We start from the raw sequence: 17,423 nt of genomic DNA on the forward strand, positions 1-17,423 counted from the left end.
TCGGGGGAGGGGTGTTCTTTGGGGAAAACAGACACAGGAGAAAGGAAAGAGTTTTTCCTTTCCCCTGTGCCGGTTTTGAATGGATTCCAGCTTCACGATTGCGTGCGAGGCCCGGTATCGTGGAGCAGGACTCCATCCACTGGACCACCAGGGATACTTTTTTGTTTTGTTGGGGGAGAAACCCCTGAAGCAAGGGTCACTTCCCTGGAGGCATGTGTAGCTGTGTTTCGGCCCCCCTGGGGACTGATTCGGCCCATCAGCCCCCTTCCAGGGGTGCCGAAACCCACTAGGCACCAGGGAATTTCATTTTACACATTTTGGGAGAGACCTCCTGGGCAATGGTAGTTTCCCTGGGGCCAACTTCCTTTTACTGGGTTTTGCCCCCTCTTCCGGGTTAGATCACCATTTTATTCAGCCAATCTAGCTCCATTCGGGGGAGGGTGGCATTCAAAACCAACTAGAAGCCATGGATTCATTTTTTAATAATTACAGGGAAGAGATTCCCTGGGTAAGGATTGCTCCGCTTTTGGGTGATGAATGTTTTGGCCATTTCTGCCTCCCTTAGGGGAAGATCATCCTTCTATTTTTTGGCCCACTAGACCCCCACAGATTTTTTTGCACGTAATTATGTACAGTGGCCGCTTAGTCAAGGGTCACTCCCCTTTTGTGAATTAATGTTTGGCATTTCTCCCCCCCCCCTTAGGGGCAGATTGGCCTTATATTTTTAAGAAAAAAGGAGGGAGTGCAAGTGCTGCTTGCACTGTTTCCTAAGGCACTCCGGTGGGAGATAAGACTCCTGAACACTGATTTTATCGCCAAAAAATTAATAAAGTTCAAACAAGCGTAGTCAATGGTATTCTTTCTTGAAGAAAAATTTAATTGGTAGGTCACATGTTATATCCACATGATGACTTTTTCATGAAGCAATACTCCAAGCGTATTTTCAATTAACATCAATCGATCAGTGCATCATCCCTATGCATTTCGGGCAGGAGCCCTTCTTCAGGGGATAGCAAAAGATCTGTAAGTAAATGAATTTATATCAGGAAGGGAACTCGCGGCCACGAGGTAATAGTGACATTAAAACGGGTGCAAATAAAATAAAACATGCATTATTTGCAGTATAAACGGGTAGAAAAAAATGAGGGGGTAAAAAAATGTGAAATTAGCCCAGTGTGGGGTGGGGACTGTGACAACCATGGCAGTAGTGTAAACGGTAAACCAAAAACACCCATTGCGTCTTAGCTGCAGATAAAAATCAACCTGACATAAGTCAGAACGGTCTAACTCGATATGCGCTTAAAAAGTGCTCTCACGATGTGCGCAGTAAATGAAAGTGATCTAGGGAGTCGTAATGATGCAAAAAACACACTTACCGAGTCTTCTCTATAACAAAGCGCGGCGCACTGAGTAGCCGGCAGTTAGTGTGAAAAACGGTGACTGCGGAGTAAATAAACATCCGTGGTGGTAAAGGTAAAAAACGGACTATCCCGAATATTAGTAGCGTGGTATGCATGCCCATATGTTTAAGGCTCAACAAAATCAATAATTTACTGATATTGCCCGCGGCCCAATAGCATGCGATGTCGGGGATAGATACACAAAAAGAACATGTTATGATATCAAACAAACAAAAAGAACACTCGGAATCGATGATGGCGGCCATCTTGGAATGGTCAATCGAGGTGTACAATCACTATTTAAACGGTTACAAATGTAGAAAAAGATGAGAACAACAGAGTTGAAAAAGCTGGAAAAAGAACAAAATGGTGTAGGAAAAGTAGGGAAATCAAAGGTGAAGAGAGAGATATCCTGAGAGCCAAAATAAAAAAATTGACCAAAAGGGTGGTGAATGAGTACTGTCTAAACTGTGGTGGAAGAGTGATGGCCATATGGGAGAGGTAGGAATGAAGGTAAAAACCAGGGAAAAGGGAGAAGAAGGTGAAACATGGAATAATGAAATGTGGAATGAACGGCAAGAGGGTTAAAGAAAAGATAAGTACAGTCAAACAGAATAACTGAATGTACGTTGAGACAACAACGAATTATAGGAAACAACTGTATTCAATTCTGTCGTTGAGCCCCTTGGGCTGACAGGCATCAAGTCTCTTGATCCACGCGGTTTCCCTCTGGAGTAGTATTTTCTTGTTATCCACGCCTGCTCTCAGCGGGACAACCTCCAAAACCAGGAACCTGAGTTGGCTCACATTGTGCTGGTGTGTGATGAAATGAGCTGCCAAGGGGGCTTTGGTTGATCTATTTCTGATGGTGCTTTTATGTTCAGTCAAACGAACTTTGATCTTGCGTTCAGTCTTGCCTACATAAGGCAGTCCGCAGGGACATTTAAGTAAGTATACAACGTTCTTGGAGTCACAGGTAGCGTTGGTACGTAATTTAATGGCTTTCCCTGATGATGGGTGGTTTAGGATGTTGCCTGGGATGATGTTGTGACAATGGCTACAGTTAAGGCACGGAATGGTGCCTGAATGTATTATGGACGGGTCCACGGGTACAGTCTCGAGAATGTTTTTGATATTTTTAGCTCTCTGGTATGCAAAAAGTGGTCTGCTGTTGAAAATACCCTGAAAGTCTGGTTCAAAACGGATCATGTCCCAACTCTTCAAGATGATGTTCTTGATGGCCTTGCTTCTTGTCTTATATTTTTAAGCCCATCTGCCCCCAAGTGGGGCAGAAGCCGATAGACCACCAGGGATTTTATTGTTTGTGGCACAAAATGTTTTGTGAAGTGGCCCTTTGGGCACGTGTCGCTCCCCTTTTGGAGGTGAATATTCTGGCTGTGTTAGAAGCCACTAAACAACTTCGGCTGATGGTCTGCGCTTTGTCATTATTTGTAATCTTAACTTTTTTTCTCCTTTTCATTTTAGTGCAAAGCTTTTGTTTTACTTTGTTGTAACTTGTGCTTGTGGTTTTGGCACTGGTAGAGCTGCAGTGTGTGTAGTTGCAAGTGTTTGGTAAGGAAACTTGTTTTCATATTTTACTAATTGAATTGCTGTATACCTTGTACACAATGAAAAACCATTACAAGGTGCAGCTCAGTTATTGGCTCTGGGTACCTTGGATTCTTTGCAAACCTACAAGCCGGATATATTCCTGAAACCAGAAGGGTCCCGCGGACTTATCAGTATATTGCTCTCAAATATTTAGCTTAGTTCGATGAAGTTACAGGTGAAAATGTAGGCACTAATTGCTTTTTTTTTCCAACACCATTTCAATAATTTTATTTATTCAAATGTTACTTTCTATAGGAAAACCTTGAAGGATCTCCATAAATGACCACTTGCTGAATTCAGAATTAGGTCTTTTAAAAAGTATAGCTTTCCGGGATCCATTATTGGTTTCACACCCATTTCTACTATTAACCAAAAGGAGGTTGAAAGCACACAAAATGTTAAAAAAAAATAGGCTATGTCCCAGTAAAATGGCAAAACTGTGTAGAAAATGTTGGTTTTATGACAAAAGGCTGCTTGTTCCTGAAATCTGGGAAGATGGCGATTGTAGCTCCTCAAACCCTTCTGCAGCACTTTTTTACCATTTTCCCCCAAAGAGCTGTATTTTGCCTAATTTCTCGGCCACCTCCAGGGTAATCCACAAATCCTGGGTACCTATAAAATCCTCAGGGTATTGGAAGAATAGGACGCACATTTGGCATGGATACCTTATGTGGACAAAAGGTTATGGGAGCCTAAGCGAGAATTATCTCGAATAGCCAAAAAAAGGCATGGCACGGGGTGTAGGTGGGAGGTCTAGCAGCAAAAGGGTAAATAGCAACATTTGTAATGCTGTCAAGCACCTGACCTGTTTTGGCACCTCAGCAGCGCCTCCCACAAAAGCTAAGAGTGGGCGAGCTCGATATGAACAGGAGTAATTTCAATATTCATATTCTGGGGCAGTGTAAGGATAGGTGCATGAAGTCTGCCTAATTAAATGTGCATCTGTGACACAAGGTTCAAAGATGGGAGGGAGGGGAGGGGGCTTAATAACTGTAGTTGAAACTCTAAAATGTAACCGTTCTTCCCAGTAATTTAAACAGACATTTGGTTGGATTAATTTCCTATGATTTAGTGTCCTAATGCTAACAGTCTGAGGTAATATTTTCATCTACTCTAGGCTTTGACAGATGTCCTTCGGGGCAGTCTCAGGAGTTGCATATTTTAAAAGTCATTTCCTCAACATGGGAGTTTTGGAACAGTGTACCCTGTGTCTCCTTGGTATTGTCTTACCCTTCCAATCCTTTATCTTCGGAGAACCCTATATTGGACAGATTAGGTTTTTCTACTTGTGTCAGGTTCTTCAGAGAGTTGAGCCAAGTTTAGTTTCTCTCTATTATTGATTTAACATAAAGCATTGTAGCACATCCCTCTGACTTATGGTTGCAGGATAGTCTCTATGCCACTAAAACAGTATTGAAGGGTGCCATGAAAAATAATAACTCCCCAAAAAAATGGAATCACCTAGATTTCCTATTGTTGATGATTACCCCCCACCCACCCTCCCCAAAAACATGTCATTTTCTCCAGATGCAACCATCCCTCAACTCCTTGACACCTCTTTTGTGACTTCTTTTGATAGCCGAGGCAGCTCCAGGTTTAGTTCTCAGTGTCTGTCAAAACTCGTTCAGGAGACCATGGGCCAGGCAGGGGCAATACAGCCATGGGGTTTTAGCCTTCTGCCACTGCTGTCCCAGTGCCCGTCTTAATATGGCTAGAAAACTGAGATTTTCCGTGCTCTGTGGTAGCGAGGGCGAGCAATCACAGGCTTCTCAAGGAGGTTAGTGTGGGGGTACTCCGACATCAATATCATGCCTCCTCAGCAGTGAAGCAAATCGATGCCCAGCGCTCATCTTTATTGAAATGCAAAACTAACAGTTAAACTGAATGCAGAGCAATGTCATACATTCTCCCCAGTACAGAGATCTGGGCCTAAATCTATTGTGTTTTTTGCTCACCATGCCATTCGTTTGAACCCAGCCATATGCAAATCAGTCTTGACCATGTGCCCCATGGGAACAGTCCTGCCCGAACTGCCAAGCCAGGTCCCAGGGCCCAGGATGCTGGTTTCCGGTCCAGGGAAGACAAGCCGTGGCAGTTCGGGCTGGACTGTTCCCATGAGGCACAGGGTCAGACTGATTTGCATATGGCCACGTCTGAACTGGGGTGGCGGAGTGAACTAAAGAATGGTGATGGATTAAACCCAGATCAGTTGACTGGGGTGAGTGCTTGCAATGTTCAACACTCCGTCCATCATCCCCTTTGGTTTTGCTTTTATCTTTATTGAAAGACAATTACTTAATTACATAAAAACATTGAATTCCACCACACATTCAATAATGCATGAATACGTGATTCATGGGTGCATGTCTCTGTGCTTTCAGATGCATATGATGACTAATCAAGTTACCCCTCCATCTCTCTTTGTGGGTCTCGCCCCTCCCCGGATCAGGTTCAAAGCTTGAGGTAAGGTCTATAGGTGCAGCTCATGGTTTCCTAGGCCCCCGTTCAGTTGTAGTCTCTCAGGCCTAGGCATGCTCAGTCTCTCACCCAGTTTGTAGCAGCATTGATGGGCCACGTTCAGCAATCCTCAAGCACTGGGATTTTCATTTTACTGATAGCAGGAAGTTTCTAGTCACCACAGGGAACTGCGTATTGCTAAAGAAGTCACAGAAGGAGCAAAGGTTTCTGACAGTGGCCTTCCTCCAGATGGCGGTCTTTAGATTGTAACTGACTCTCTGGTGGGCATTTGTCTCATGGCAGAGCTTACTCTGGGGAAAACTTGGCACTGCTTCTTATACAAGACAGCCCTTTTCTGCAGGTGATGAGTCATTGGCATGGTGGAAGCCAGGTGCCAGCTTTGCATGCAGTGCCTCGAGCCAACTACCTCCAACCTTCACAAAGCACCCTAGAGGTACCTCTCTAGTCACTTGATCTACCGGACTGGTCCTGACCCAGTTGCACAGGGGCCACTTCTGGGCGCCTATCTATGCTTTTATCAGGTCTACCACTCAGGCACACAGCTCCAGATACCTTGGTAATTATGACAGGGATAAGTGACAAAGACCGCACAGCCTGGCCTGACAGTACCACAATTCATTGGGCACCCATGCTTAATGAGTCTGTCAGACGGACACTGTTAAATAAGCAGACACCTGCCATGATCAACTGCTAATACAGGATTGGAGCTCCCTTCTCTTATTCACAGGCAGAATGTGTTGGCACCCAGGACAGTCCAGTAATTCCCACTTCAGATCATAACACCAGTGATGTTCCCTTGCCTCTGGGGAGTTGGCTGTCAGTGCAACACCAACCATCGGATGAGTAGTAGTCCCTGAATACTCTGCAGAGTACCACCACCTTGGCAGAAGAGACCACATCAATAAACACAGAGAACCCTGGGCACCCTTTTTAGGTCTCACTTAGAGACGCAGCGCATGCGCTGCCCAACTTGGCAAGACCTAGGTCGTCTGTTTGGTTGCAGAAAGAGGACAGCCGATGTGCACGCTCACAGCGTACCCTTCAGCTTACGGCCGGACAGATGGAGGAGTGTGCTACGAAAAACAAATACTGATGGATTACCAAGGGGCTGGCGTGGGTTGCTTTCGAGGACTGCGACGTCAATGTAATAACATGACTCCCCCCATATCCAACCTAGGTCAAGTTCTACACTAATAGATCTATCCACCCTGAGAATTGGACTGTGCAGCTTTTAAAATAATTTGCGTTTCAGTACCGGCTCCCGCGCTCACACCCGAGGCGCCACAGCGAGAAATGGGCAGCAGTGGCGCAAGTAGAGTGGGAGGGAAGGGATAAAGGGTATGGGGAAAAGGGGTGTGGCATGGGATGGGGCAAATTACGAAAAAGAGTGGCAGATTAGGTACTGCATGTTTTGATGGTGGAAAAAGGACCAACGGATGACAACAATGGGAATTCACAGATGTGTACATATTAAATAATACTAAGGTCTGTGGAAGGGGTAGCTGTCTTCAGAGGGTCTCAATCACTCCTAGTATTAACCTCACACCCATAACTCATTAGCAGCATAGCAAGGATGCCATGGGCCATTCTGCAAGCACGGACAATGGCCCCTGTGACTGCAGTTGTGGTAGTGAAGTACAGCAATTTACACAGTTCAATGGGTTCCTCGTGGTACTGGGCACTGGTGCCACTGGCCCTGCTGCACGAATTGTAGCTATGACCCTCTTCCCTCTGCATTCGCACACTCCATTAATCACAATGTCTTCCCCCACCCCCACAGTTTTCTGAAATCCTCCATCTGTATACATGACGCCTCGTCTGCTTCCACTGCATCTCCAACTCATCACACAGTTTTTCTATGTGTACTTCCTTTGGTCACATCCCCTTTCACCACACCTTCTCTCTCACAGACACACTTTCTCTCTCACAGACACACTTTCTCTCTCACACACACACATTCTCTCACAAGCACACGCAGCTTTGTTCCTCAACTGCAAATGAAGCATATTCTTTTACTTTGGTGCTATGAATATTTCAACAGCTCTTTACTCCCTTTGCACACATTCACATAAAATAGTAATTAGACTTGCCCCATATGTGACCATCCATTTGTGCACCGTTCGGAGAGCCCAAGGACTGGATGAGCATGTACTCTGAAAAACATTATACTTCACTGACAACTGTGAAACACTTGCACTGCCTTTAAATTCAGCTCCAGAGCTCTCAATCGTGACCTGGGATCTACATCTTGGACTCACCCAAACTGTAAGTCACTCGGTTCACAGTATGCACTATGCAAGAGTCATATATGCATGAAAAACGCAGACACAGCATGTGGTAAAAGTGAATACTCGTGAGGAATGCACGATGAAGTAACACTTGGAAGGGGACTGGGACTGCGTTGCTGTCATGGGTTGCCTTATGGGTTTTTACAGCCCATGTTGAGACACCAAAATGGGGTTTGCCTGTAAAGTTAATATGACCTTGTAGTATACATCCCACTTAAATCCTTAGCTACCTATAGTGTCAATGGGACAAACCGTGTAGCCAAGCAAAAGTGAGTAAATGAAGAACATAGGCACTTTGAGGTGTAAGTCTTATCCCATGGAGCAATTAGTATGAATTCCTCCATTTAATCGCGATATCCCCATTTGGATGAATCAATTATTTCAAAAAAATTAATTAATCTGGTACTTTGGATATTAATATAGTGCTTGCTACCCCGGATGTGCTTTGCAGATGGGTAGCAAAGTCGGGTAGCACATCACTCTGGGTTACCCAGTGTTTGTAATTAATCAAGTATAAAGGCTAATTTGTCAAGACAATTAGAAATATTCTTCTCAATCAGATCTGTGCGATATTTTGTGGGTTCCAAATGGGATGTTAACAATCCATGTAATGAAGTTCACAGGATGGTGTTGTGTGTTAGCAGTCTAGTAGCTGGGTGGGAGGAACTAGGTGGTCAGGGACAGGAAGAGGCGGAGTAGGGACAGGATGAGGGCAGTTAGAGTAGGGACAGGGAAGGCACTGGATGTAAGCAATAAAGCTCTAGTTGAACTGTTACCAGTGTCCGTGTTTACTTGTAGCAGGATGCTACAACTGGCGACGAGGATGGGATGGGCATGAATGCGCCTGTCCGCGTCTACACCTGGATGTCCAAGAAACCCCTGCAGTGTCTTGGCAAGTTCCCAACTACACTTGCACATGACAACGTCACCATCGATGCAGTCATTCAAGTTATCAAAGGACCCGAGGCTGACTGCTTGCTCAGCCTGCCGACTGCGGAGCGCCTTAGTCTCGTGGAGATCCTCTTCAAAGTTTGTGATGACCAGAACATCGTCAATCGCTTTCCTCGCCTTTTCATTGGGTTAGGGAAGCTGAAGAACCGTCAGATACACCTACATGTCAACAAACAAATTAGGCCCGTTGCTCAGCACCCCCGGCGCCTTCCTTTCCACCTTCAAAGGGCTGTCGAAGAAGAAATCAATGACCTCCTGTCTGCAGACATCATTGAACGCACGGATGGTCCGACCCCGTGGGTTTCGCCGGTGGTCGTCGTACCGAAAAAGGGCAACACCAGCAAAGTGAGACTGTGCGTTGACATGCGCATCCCCAACACTGCGATAGAACGTGAACGCCATCCAGGGCCACTTCTATGTGACATGATCTCGGCGTTAAACGGCGCCAAAGTGTTCTCAAAATTGGACCTGAGCAAGGGCTATCACCAGCTGGAACTGGACGCCCAGTCACGCCCCATCACTACTTTTGCTACACATCTGGGGCTCTTTCGATATAAAAGACTAAGCTTTGGTGTGTCTTCAGCCGCCGAAATTTTCCAAGAAGCCATCAGACAAATCATCCAAAACATCCCTAACACGCTCAACTACAGCGATGACATCTTAGTCTATGGCTCTGACACCCGTGAACACGATATTGCACTTAACCGCGTCTGTCATGCCCTGCTCGACGCGAACTTAACCCTGAACAGAGACAAGTGCGAATTTCACCAATCTACGCTTAAATTCTTCGGTCACATCTTCTCAGGAGCGGGAATGAAACCAGACCCGGACAAAGTGGCATCCCTGAACAACACCAAGTGTCCTCAGGACGTCAGCGACCTGAGATCCTTCCTGGGGATGGCTAGCTATTGCGCCCGATATATCCGGGACTATGCGACCATCAGCCACCCGCTCCGCATGTTGACCAAGCAAGGGCAGCCTTTCGAATGGACTCCTCAGTGTGAGCAGGCGTTCACAGAGATCAAAAGGGCCGTGGAGTCGGCCGATAACCTTTCCTACTTCAACCCCAGACGCATGACTGAAGTCACTGTTGATGCCAGCCCCGTAGGGTTGGGGGCCATCTTAGCGCAGTATGATCATGACTCCGACCAGAGGCGGATTGTCGCTTATGCCAGCCGCAGTCTGTCCGACCCCGAGAAGGCGTACTCACAGCCTGAGAAGGAGAGCCTTGCGGTGGTCTGGGCATGTGAACATTTTCATGTCTTCCTCTACGGCAAGCACTTTACCCTAATCACGGATCACCAAGCGCTAGTCACCATCTATGGCAACCCCCATGCTAAAATGCCCCCAAGAATTGAGAGGTGGGGCCTGAGGCTTCAGGAGTATACCTTCACGATTGTACACAAGCCGGGGAAGTCTGAAAACCCAGCAGACTACATGTCTCGACATCCGCCTGCGTCAACTGCCTCTCACCCTTCGATTGCTGAGGAATACATCCATTTCGTAGCTGATCAGGCGCTACCTCCTGCCATTCCAATGGATCGGATTCGTGATGCCACCGCACAAGACAGCATTCTGCAAAAGGTTCTCAGCAAGATTCGAACCAACAGGTGGAGGCATGACTCTCAGGATACAGACACTGAACTGGACACTAAACATGAGCTGCAAGCATTCCGGCATGTACATGAAGAACTGTTGGTGACCTCAGATGGCATCATACTGCGGGGACAGCGAATCGTGATTCCCAGAGCTCTGCAGCAAGGTGTCATTGATCTTGCCCATGAAGGTCACAGAGGAGTCGTCTCTACGAAGCGAGCGCTCAGGGAGCGCGTGTGGTTTCCCCTATTAGATCAAATGGTGGAATCCACCTTGAAAGACTGCCACCCCTGCCAACTGACAAGCAAAGGCGATCCTCCAGCCCCACTGCAGATGACTCCCCTACCAGCGGGAGTATGGCAAGAAATTGCCGTGGACTTCTACGGACCATTGTCTTCTGGCAAGTACGTGATAGTCATAGTTGATGAATACTCTTGCTTCCCATTCGCACAGTTCGTACCCTCCACTGGCGCCTCCAGTACTCTCGAGGTACTAGACAAACTATTTGCCACCTGGGGTGTCCCTAGAGAAGTGAAGACAGACAATGGTCCTCCCTTCAATGGACATGACTTTGAAGCATATGCCCGACACCTGGACTTCCATCATAGGAAAGTCACTCCCCTCTGGCCACAAGCAAATGGCACAGTTGAACGATTCATGGCCACAATCAAAAAAACATTTCAGCAGGCCTGTGCCGAAAAGAAGGACCTACAGATCACTCTCAACGAAGTCCTCAGGGCCTATAGGACAACTCCCCACTCGACCACTGGCAAGTGTCCGGCCACACTGATGTTAGGTCGCCCCATGAGAAACCGGATCCCGACCTGGGATGGCGCGCTGCAAGCTCTATCACCCACCCGCAACCATCTGGAGATGGCAGAGATGGACAAGAAGAACAAGGACAAGATGAAGTCGTATGCTGACGCAAAGCGAAGAGCCAGATCACCTTCTGTGCACGAAGGAGACCATGTACTGGTGAAACAAGATCAACAGAAAAAAACAGACTGTCGTTTTCGTGATGAACCACTACTGGTCACTCGGCAGAAAGGCACCATGCTGACGGCGGAGTCTGACCACCGTCGAGTCACGAGAAATGTGTCTCACTTCAAGAAGTGCTCCCAGGACTCAACCAGATCATTGCTTGACCCCACGGTGTTATCAGATCCTGGAACCTCTGATCAACATGATCCGGACGCTCTGAACAGATTGGATACACCCCAGATTGAAGAGGACACTGAAGAAATGAATGTAAGGCCGCGTCGCAATGTTCAGCGACCAAAGAGACTCATTGAAGAGATATAATTGAACACGTTAGCAGTTTTGTTAAAAAAGGGGGAGATGTTGTGTGTTAGCAGTCTAGTAGCTGGGTGGGAGGAACTAGGTGGTCAGGGACAGGAAGAGGCGGAGTAGGGACAGGATGAGGGCAGTTAGAGTAGGGACAGGGAAGGCACTGGATGTAAGCAATAAAGCTCTAGTTGAACTGTTACCAGTGTCCGTGTTTACTTGTAGCAGGATGCTACAGATGGTTCGCACTTCTTGTAAAATTATCATGCAAATGGTAATATATTATAAAGGGTCGTTTAGAGTGTAAATTATGCAATATGTATTATACAATTTCTCAAACTACTGCAAGGCATGCAGTATTGCAGTATGGCTTTAAAGACTCGCCCACTCCACCCATATTTTGAATTGGCTTGTGTCATTGTCCTTTGTAAATGCTGGCTTCTGATTGGTTGTTAGGCTTGTTAGTCCCTCCTTAGCACCACCTTGTCTGCATTTGTTACCTCCCATAACGAATGGACCTATGAATTGACGGATGCAAAGGGCAAAAATATATACCAAGGTTTGCAACATGATTCCTTGAGGGCCAGTGCAAAGACAAATTTCCATGATCTCTAAAAGGGAACCAGCTATTCAACAAGTGCATATCCTGAAAGTAGATCATGACTCTGTTACTCATAGCGTAATGATTGCCTATTACAAATGTTGCATCTTCTTAAAACAAATACAATCTTGGTGGGAGGTTGTATCCTTTGAGGTCTACGTGTTTGGCATTGGTGCCTCCAACATACCTCTCTGCATTTCACCAGATGATAGGGGAACCTGCTTGGCCGGATCAGATGGTTTTTGTCATATGGACACTGGAGTAGATCTTCGGAATCCATGGAGCTAGATGTAATCCTGGCCCAAAAAAAAAAAAAAGAACAAAAAGATGAGTGGTTAAACTCCATAAGTAAGATGAATAATCTGCACATCAGTACATTACAAGGCGGCATCTCAAGTGCAGAGCAATGGAATTCTTCAATCCATATCCCCAAGGGCATTCACACAAAAACACTCCTTTCCAGTATTTTAGGAGGAACAATGGATGCGGTGAATCAGGTGAGAGAAAAAGAGTCTAGTGCTAGTACTTCACATGAAAAACAACCATATTATATGCACTTTTGGATTTTAAAGGCGAGGACTACAAAACCATTATTGTAAAATCCCATTGTAAAACGTCAGATGGCACATTCTCGGCTGTAATGTATAGTGAGAACCAGAGGGCAGCAGGAACAAGTCAATTGGAAGATGGGAGAGTATTTTATTCCACAATAAACGGGAGTACCCATGATATGGTGCCTTAAAAAAGCATCAGATGTCCTTGCACTGGTAGAAACACTTCACTGTATGTGCCCGCCCATGGGTGCAATATTCGAGGTAGAAGACATGTATTTTTGAAAGCTCAATAATGCATTAAAGCTCCCATTATTCTTGGTATGGCAGCACAAAGAATTAGGTTGATGTGCCAAAATCAGAGCCACCTATCTCAGATTTTATTCTGGGTGCAGATACAAGCTGCCTCTATAAAAGCGAAGTTCGCATTGGGCAGGATACTGTGACGCTTCAAAACATCGAATGAGTAAACGTCATGGTGGTTACTGGTTAAGGGGAAAACAAAGAGAATGATGCGAAGAAAATAGTTGCAGCAGTTCAATTTCAGGGAAAGGTCTAGAGCCTGAAGCACATTAATTTAAGACCTTCTTTCCCCCAAAATAGATACATTAATAGTGGAAAAATGGAAAATGAAAAAACTGTACACTTGACACATTACGATTTTTACTATCGTCTTAAAAAATGGAAAGATGTCATTATGTAGCAGACTTTTAATTATTCAGAGCACATACCTCAAATAGTTGCTGACAAACATGAAATAAGTCTAAAAAACACCCTAGAAACTGAGCTTTTGTGTGTGCCTCAGACATTCCAGAATGAAACACAAGCTCCGACCTACCTCTGCCATATGGGTGTACCCCTGCTTTCCTTTACTGTCTATTTGTGTGATCTATGGGACATTCACGACCGCTGCGATGACCGCGTCAGAATATGTGCCAACACTGGGTGGGACCATGAAGACCTCTAGAACGAGCTAAACGTTCCGTACCAACGCATACTACTCTGTGGTTACATTGGGAACAACTCTTAGGCCATTCCTCACCACAAAACGGAACCATCTTTCATAAATCTGCCTACTTTGCCATCTGTCTCCGCCGCTACCACTGGATTATCCGATTCCACAATATACTGGGGTTTTGAAACATTGTGTTATTTCAGTTACCACCTATTGCTATAATGTACTAGCTCTGGCAATATCAAGTTGCACATTACCAAAGGCTACAACGACTGTTGCTGCACAACCCAAAACTACCTTGAGGCCTTGGCTCATGCACACTATTCCCACCTATGGAGTTAATCGAACAATGCCAATACCATTGTTCACCTCATATGATTCAATGAAAGCAGGAGCCATAAAGGCAAACAAAGGGGCTGAAATTGGTCTCACTGCCTAGAAGATCTACCAAACAATGAGTGAATCAAAGAGAAGGTGCCAGACGTGTCAACCACACTCCAGATGCTGCTTTCAGTAATGTAAAGTGAAGGTGTCAAAGCACAATTGTAAGAGGGACATTGTAACCCTTGCTTTGCTTTACGAGATCATGATTTCTGCACCAGAGCAGGGTAAGGAAACCCAAACTCATTTCAGATGGTGCCGGGATACTCGGGCTTCCTATAAGGACATTATCTTCTGATGCAGACCACCATATACTTCTCCTTTTCCATCATTGATTCCTTGTGTTATTGGGGAAAGCCTTAGTATCTTGCATCCTCACCGACAGATTGGTGGTCAGGAAAACAAATTAAGGTAAATTAAGTATCCTCAGAACTGCTACCACATCAAACACAATCACAGGGCATATCTCTTGTGGTGCTACTATTCAATATTTACAGACTGTCCTGGACTGATAGTCAGAAACCATCAGCTACAATTCTAAGTAAGTGTTGTGGATTTTCAAAACAACCTAAGTACCAGCCCACAGCAGTAGATGCAGATTAATGAGTGATTAACGGACATTGACATTTTCATAAAGGAGCACTACCTATATTTGAATGTAATCAAAGCCATGGTCATACCAAAAGGTACATGAGACAATGTATAGGTAACTACCACATGACTGCACAACACAGAAGGAAATGTTCATTCACTATTTCACCATAGGCAGTAAGAAACTTCTGCGCCTTTTTCTCCTTATTTTTAATCAAAAGACCACGGTTGTAAAAGAAAATCACCACATTATCACGCATAGACTGTGTTAAAGTGCATGCCAACACTCCTAGAAAGGATAATTAAACTGCAGGGAAACCAGAACCCAGAAGCAAGGTTATTTGCTAAACTTTAAAAATGTCGACAATATATCCCTAGCAGGACTGACAGTTCCTTAAAACAACGCAAGGCAGCCTTTGGTGGTTGCACAACTAGATGGTGCTAAGTTATTAGAACAAGTAGTGTTTCCCCCCCAAAATTTGGGCATAGAAAGCTTGCCAATGACAAACCTCTATTTTGCATGGAGCGCCCAAAAACTTTGTGCCATTCTGGAACCAAACGATGAAAGAGTTTCACTGATTGGCCTGGATACAAACTATCTGATTCAAGTTACTGTGCACCAAGCTTTTACAGGCAAAGACCCCAAATATCTGCATAAATTAAAACCCCTTGCATGGATCTCAGATTCGGCAGTGTCTTACTAATCAGTATTTCAAATACAAATACAAGATTAAGTTGCACAGAGGCAAACCATGAAGGTACAGAGCAAGCGACTCCAAACGCCTTGGACCCACACCCTAGGTTAGAAAACGTGCTAGTTTATAGAGGCATTTGGATAATAATCACTCCCTCGGCCGATCCACCACCCTCTCTATGAAGGGACTAGCCTCCAACAGGCATCACAACCCAGCATGACTCTCTGAAGCAGATAGCCTGTGTAGTTCAGCCCCGTCCAAACTCAGGGCCTCATTTGAGCAACAACTAGGTCTGCAAAATGGCCGTAAGCGCAGTCCAAATCAAACACCTAACTAAATACATAAACATACTTCTTAATAGAGCTTTTCCCACTTTCGTATTCAGTCAGATCTCGGAGTACAGACAGCAAAGTGTTATGGACCTGCTCAACTTTCACCCCAAGGTTGGAATAGCTCTTACTTACAGCAATGCAACGGCCCAATAAATGCTGCTTTAAATACCCATCCACAGTGCACAGAAAAGCTTACAACAATCCTACTCACCAAGGCCGATTTTGAGATCCATCGACTACTAAGCAGAGTATGATGATGCTTTGGATATATATGCCCAGTGCTTCATATAAGCCACCTCCCTTTCGAACCACCCCTCCACCAAACAACCCCGACATGCAAACTCCAAGTATTAGCGTTTCCACCCGGAAATCTTGCAATCAGCTTCAACAGGTCAGAGATGGTTCCCAGAGTTTTAAGTGGCACGAACAAAAGGTGTGTGTGTGGTGGTGGTGGTGGTGGTGGTCGTGGTGTGGGGTTGAGGAGAAGTCTCTAAAAGGGTCGCGCCCACTCTAAGTAAGGCGTGGCTTACAAAGTAAGCTTAAAAAAATCTGTGCTTAGCATAGTGTGCCTCCAGACTAGTAATTCACTACTACGGTCATTGCATCCAGATATACAATACAACAAGTAAAATTACACCACCAGCAAGCCAGTACTATTGGCTTTGGCACGGATTGTTAGTTGCATAAGATAAAAATGCAGCAACTGTGGTGGCTTCGTTGTATAGAATATTGAAAATAATATCTCAGTTCTGAAATGAAGAGACTGTGAAAGAAGTAGAACGAGTCTCTTGGAAGTTACATCAAAGGCAGTGAAGGGTGTTTTTTTTATCCTGAGGGCAAAAATGGAGAGCCTGAGAGGGACCCGTCTCAGCTCCTGAATTGTATAACTGCCGGTGATGAGCACCGGCAGGACCGGGCCCACTTGAAGCCCTGATGGTTCCTTATAAAAACGGTCTTCGTGTATAAGCTGTGCTGGCAAAGCAGAGGCAGTGCGCAAGCTTCGTCATGTACATAGATACACATCCACCCCAAGCAGGTACAGTACAGCACGAGTCATAGAAATACAATAATAAACAGAATCTGGGAAGCTCAGACAGACACATTAGCTATGACAGGACCATGGATCCTCTCGACAGGAACTAACTTTGTGACTTTCATGAATGACGCCTTGCAGAAAGATGAACATTTTTGAAGTTCGAATGCGTTTTTTTGTTTTTTAAAGTATCCTATTTCATAACATAACACACTAACAGTACAGGTAAACATTGGACTCTTCCTATACCGTTAACTGTAATGCAGCTCGCTTTCAGCACCTCCTGTCTTGATAAAACTGGCAAGAGAAACCTAACGGCGAACACCGATGTGTATTTTATTGAACAGTTTATAGTAATGTATATTTGAAATTGCTGCCTCAAAAGCAAAAGGCCGGCTTACAACGGACTGCATTCCTAATCAATTACATACACTGGTGCCTCGCTTCAGGGTCGGACCCGACAGGATTTTTAACTGAAAAATCAGCTAAACAACGAATGAAAACGGGCATTCCCTTGAAAAACTTCAGCCCCCAAAAAACTAGAACGGGTCCCTTAAACAGAAGATCGCCTTTGAGGCAACAAACCTGAGCTGCAGCTGGAGGATGTCTGGATTTATCTTACAGGAGCCATTTAAAATCTCGCCATCAACAGAGAGAGCTGCATCTCTCTAAAGGG

At 45.2% G+C, this 17,423-nt stretch overlaps 1 protein-coding gene across 1 annotated transcript in view; it reads right to left on the minus strand.

Moving 5' to 3' along the window:
- The window catches only part of LOC144764805 (uncharacterized), a 581,674-nt gene that overhangs the window by 454,977 nt on the left and 109,274 nt on the right, over window positions 1-17,423 (minus strand). Inside the window, exon 2 of the mRNA XM_078650300.1 lies at window positions 12,397-12,505. Within this exon, the coding sequence (XP_078506426.1) occupies window positions 12,397-12,489 (93 nt within the window). The 5' untranslated portion in view covers window positions 12,490-12,505. The remainder of the gene's footprint in view (window positions 1-12,396; window positions 12,506-17,423) is intronic.

Source organism: Lissotriton helveticus, chromosome 1_1, assembly GCF_964261635.1.
Source record: "Lissotriton helveticus chromosome 1_1, aLisHel1.1, whole genome shotgun sequence".
Classification (NCBI taxonomy): Eukaryota; Metazoa; Chordata; class Amphibia; order Caudata; family Salamandridae; genus Lissotriton; species Lissotriton helveticus.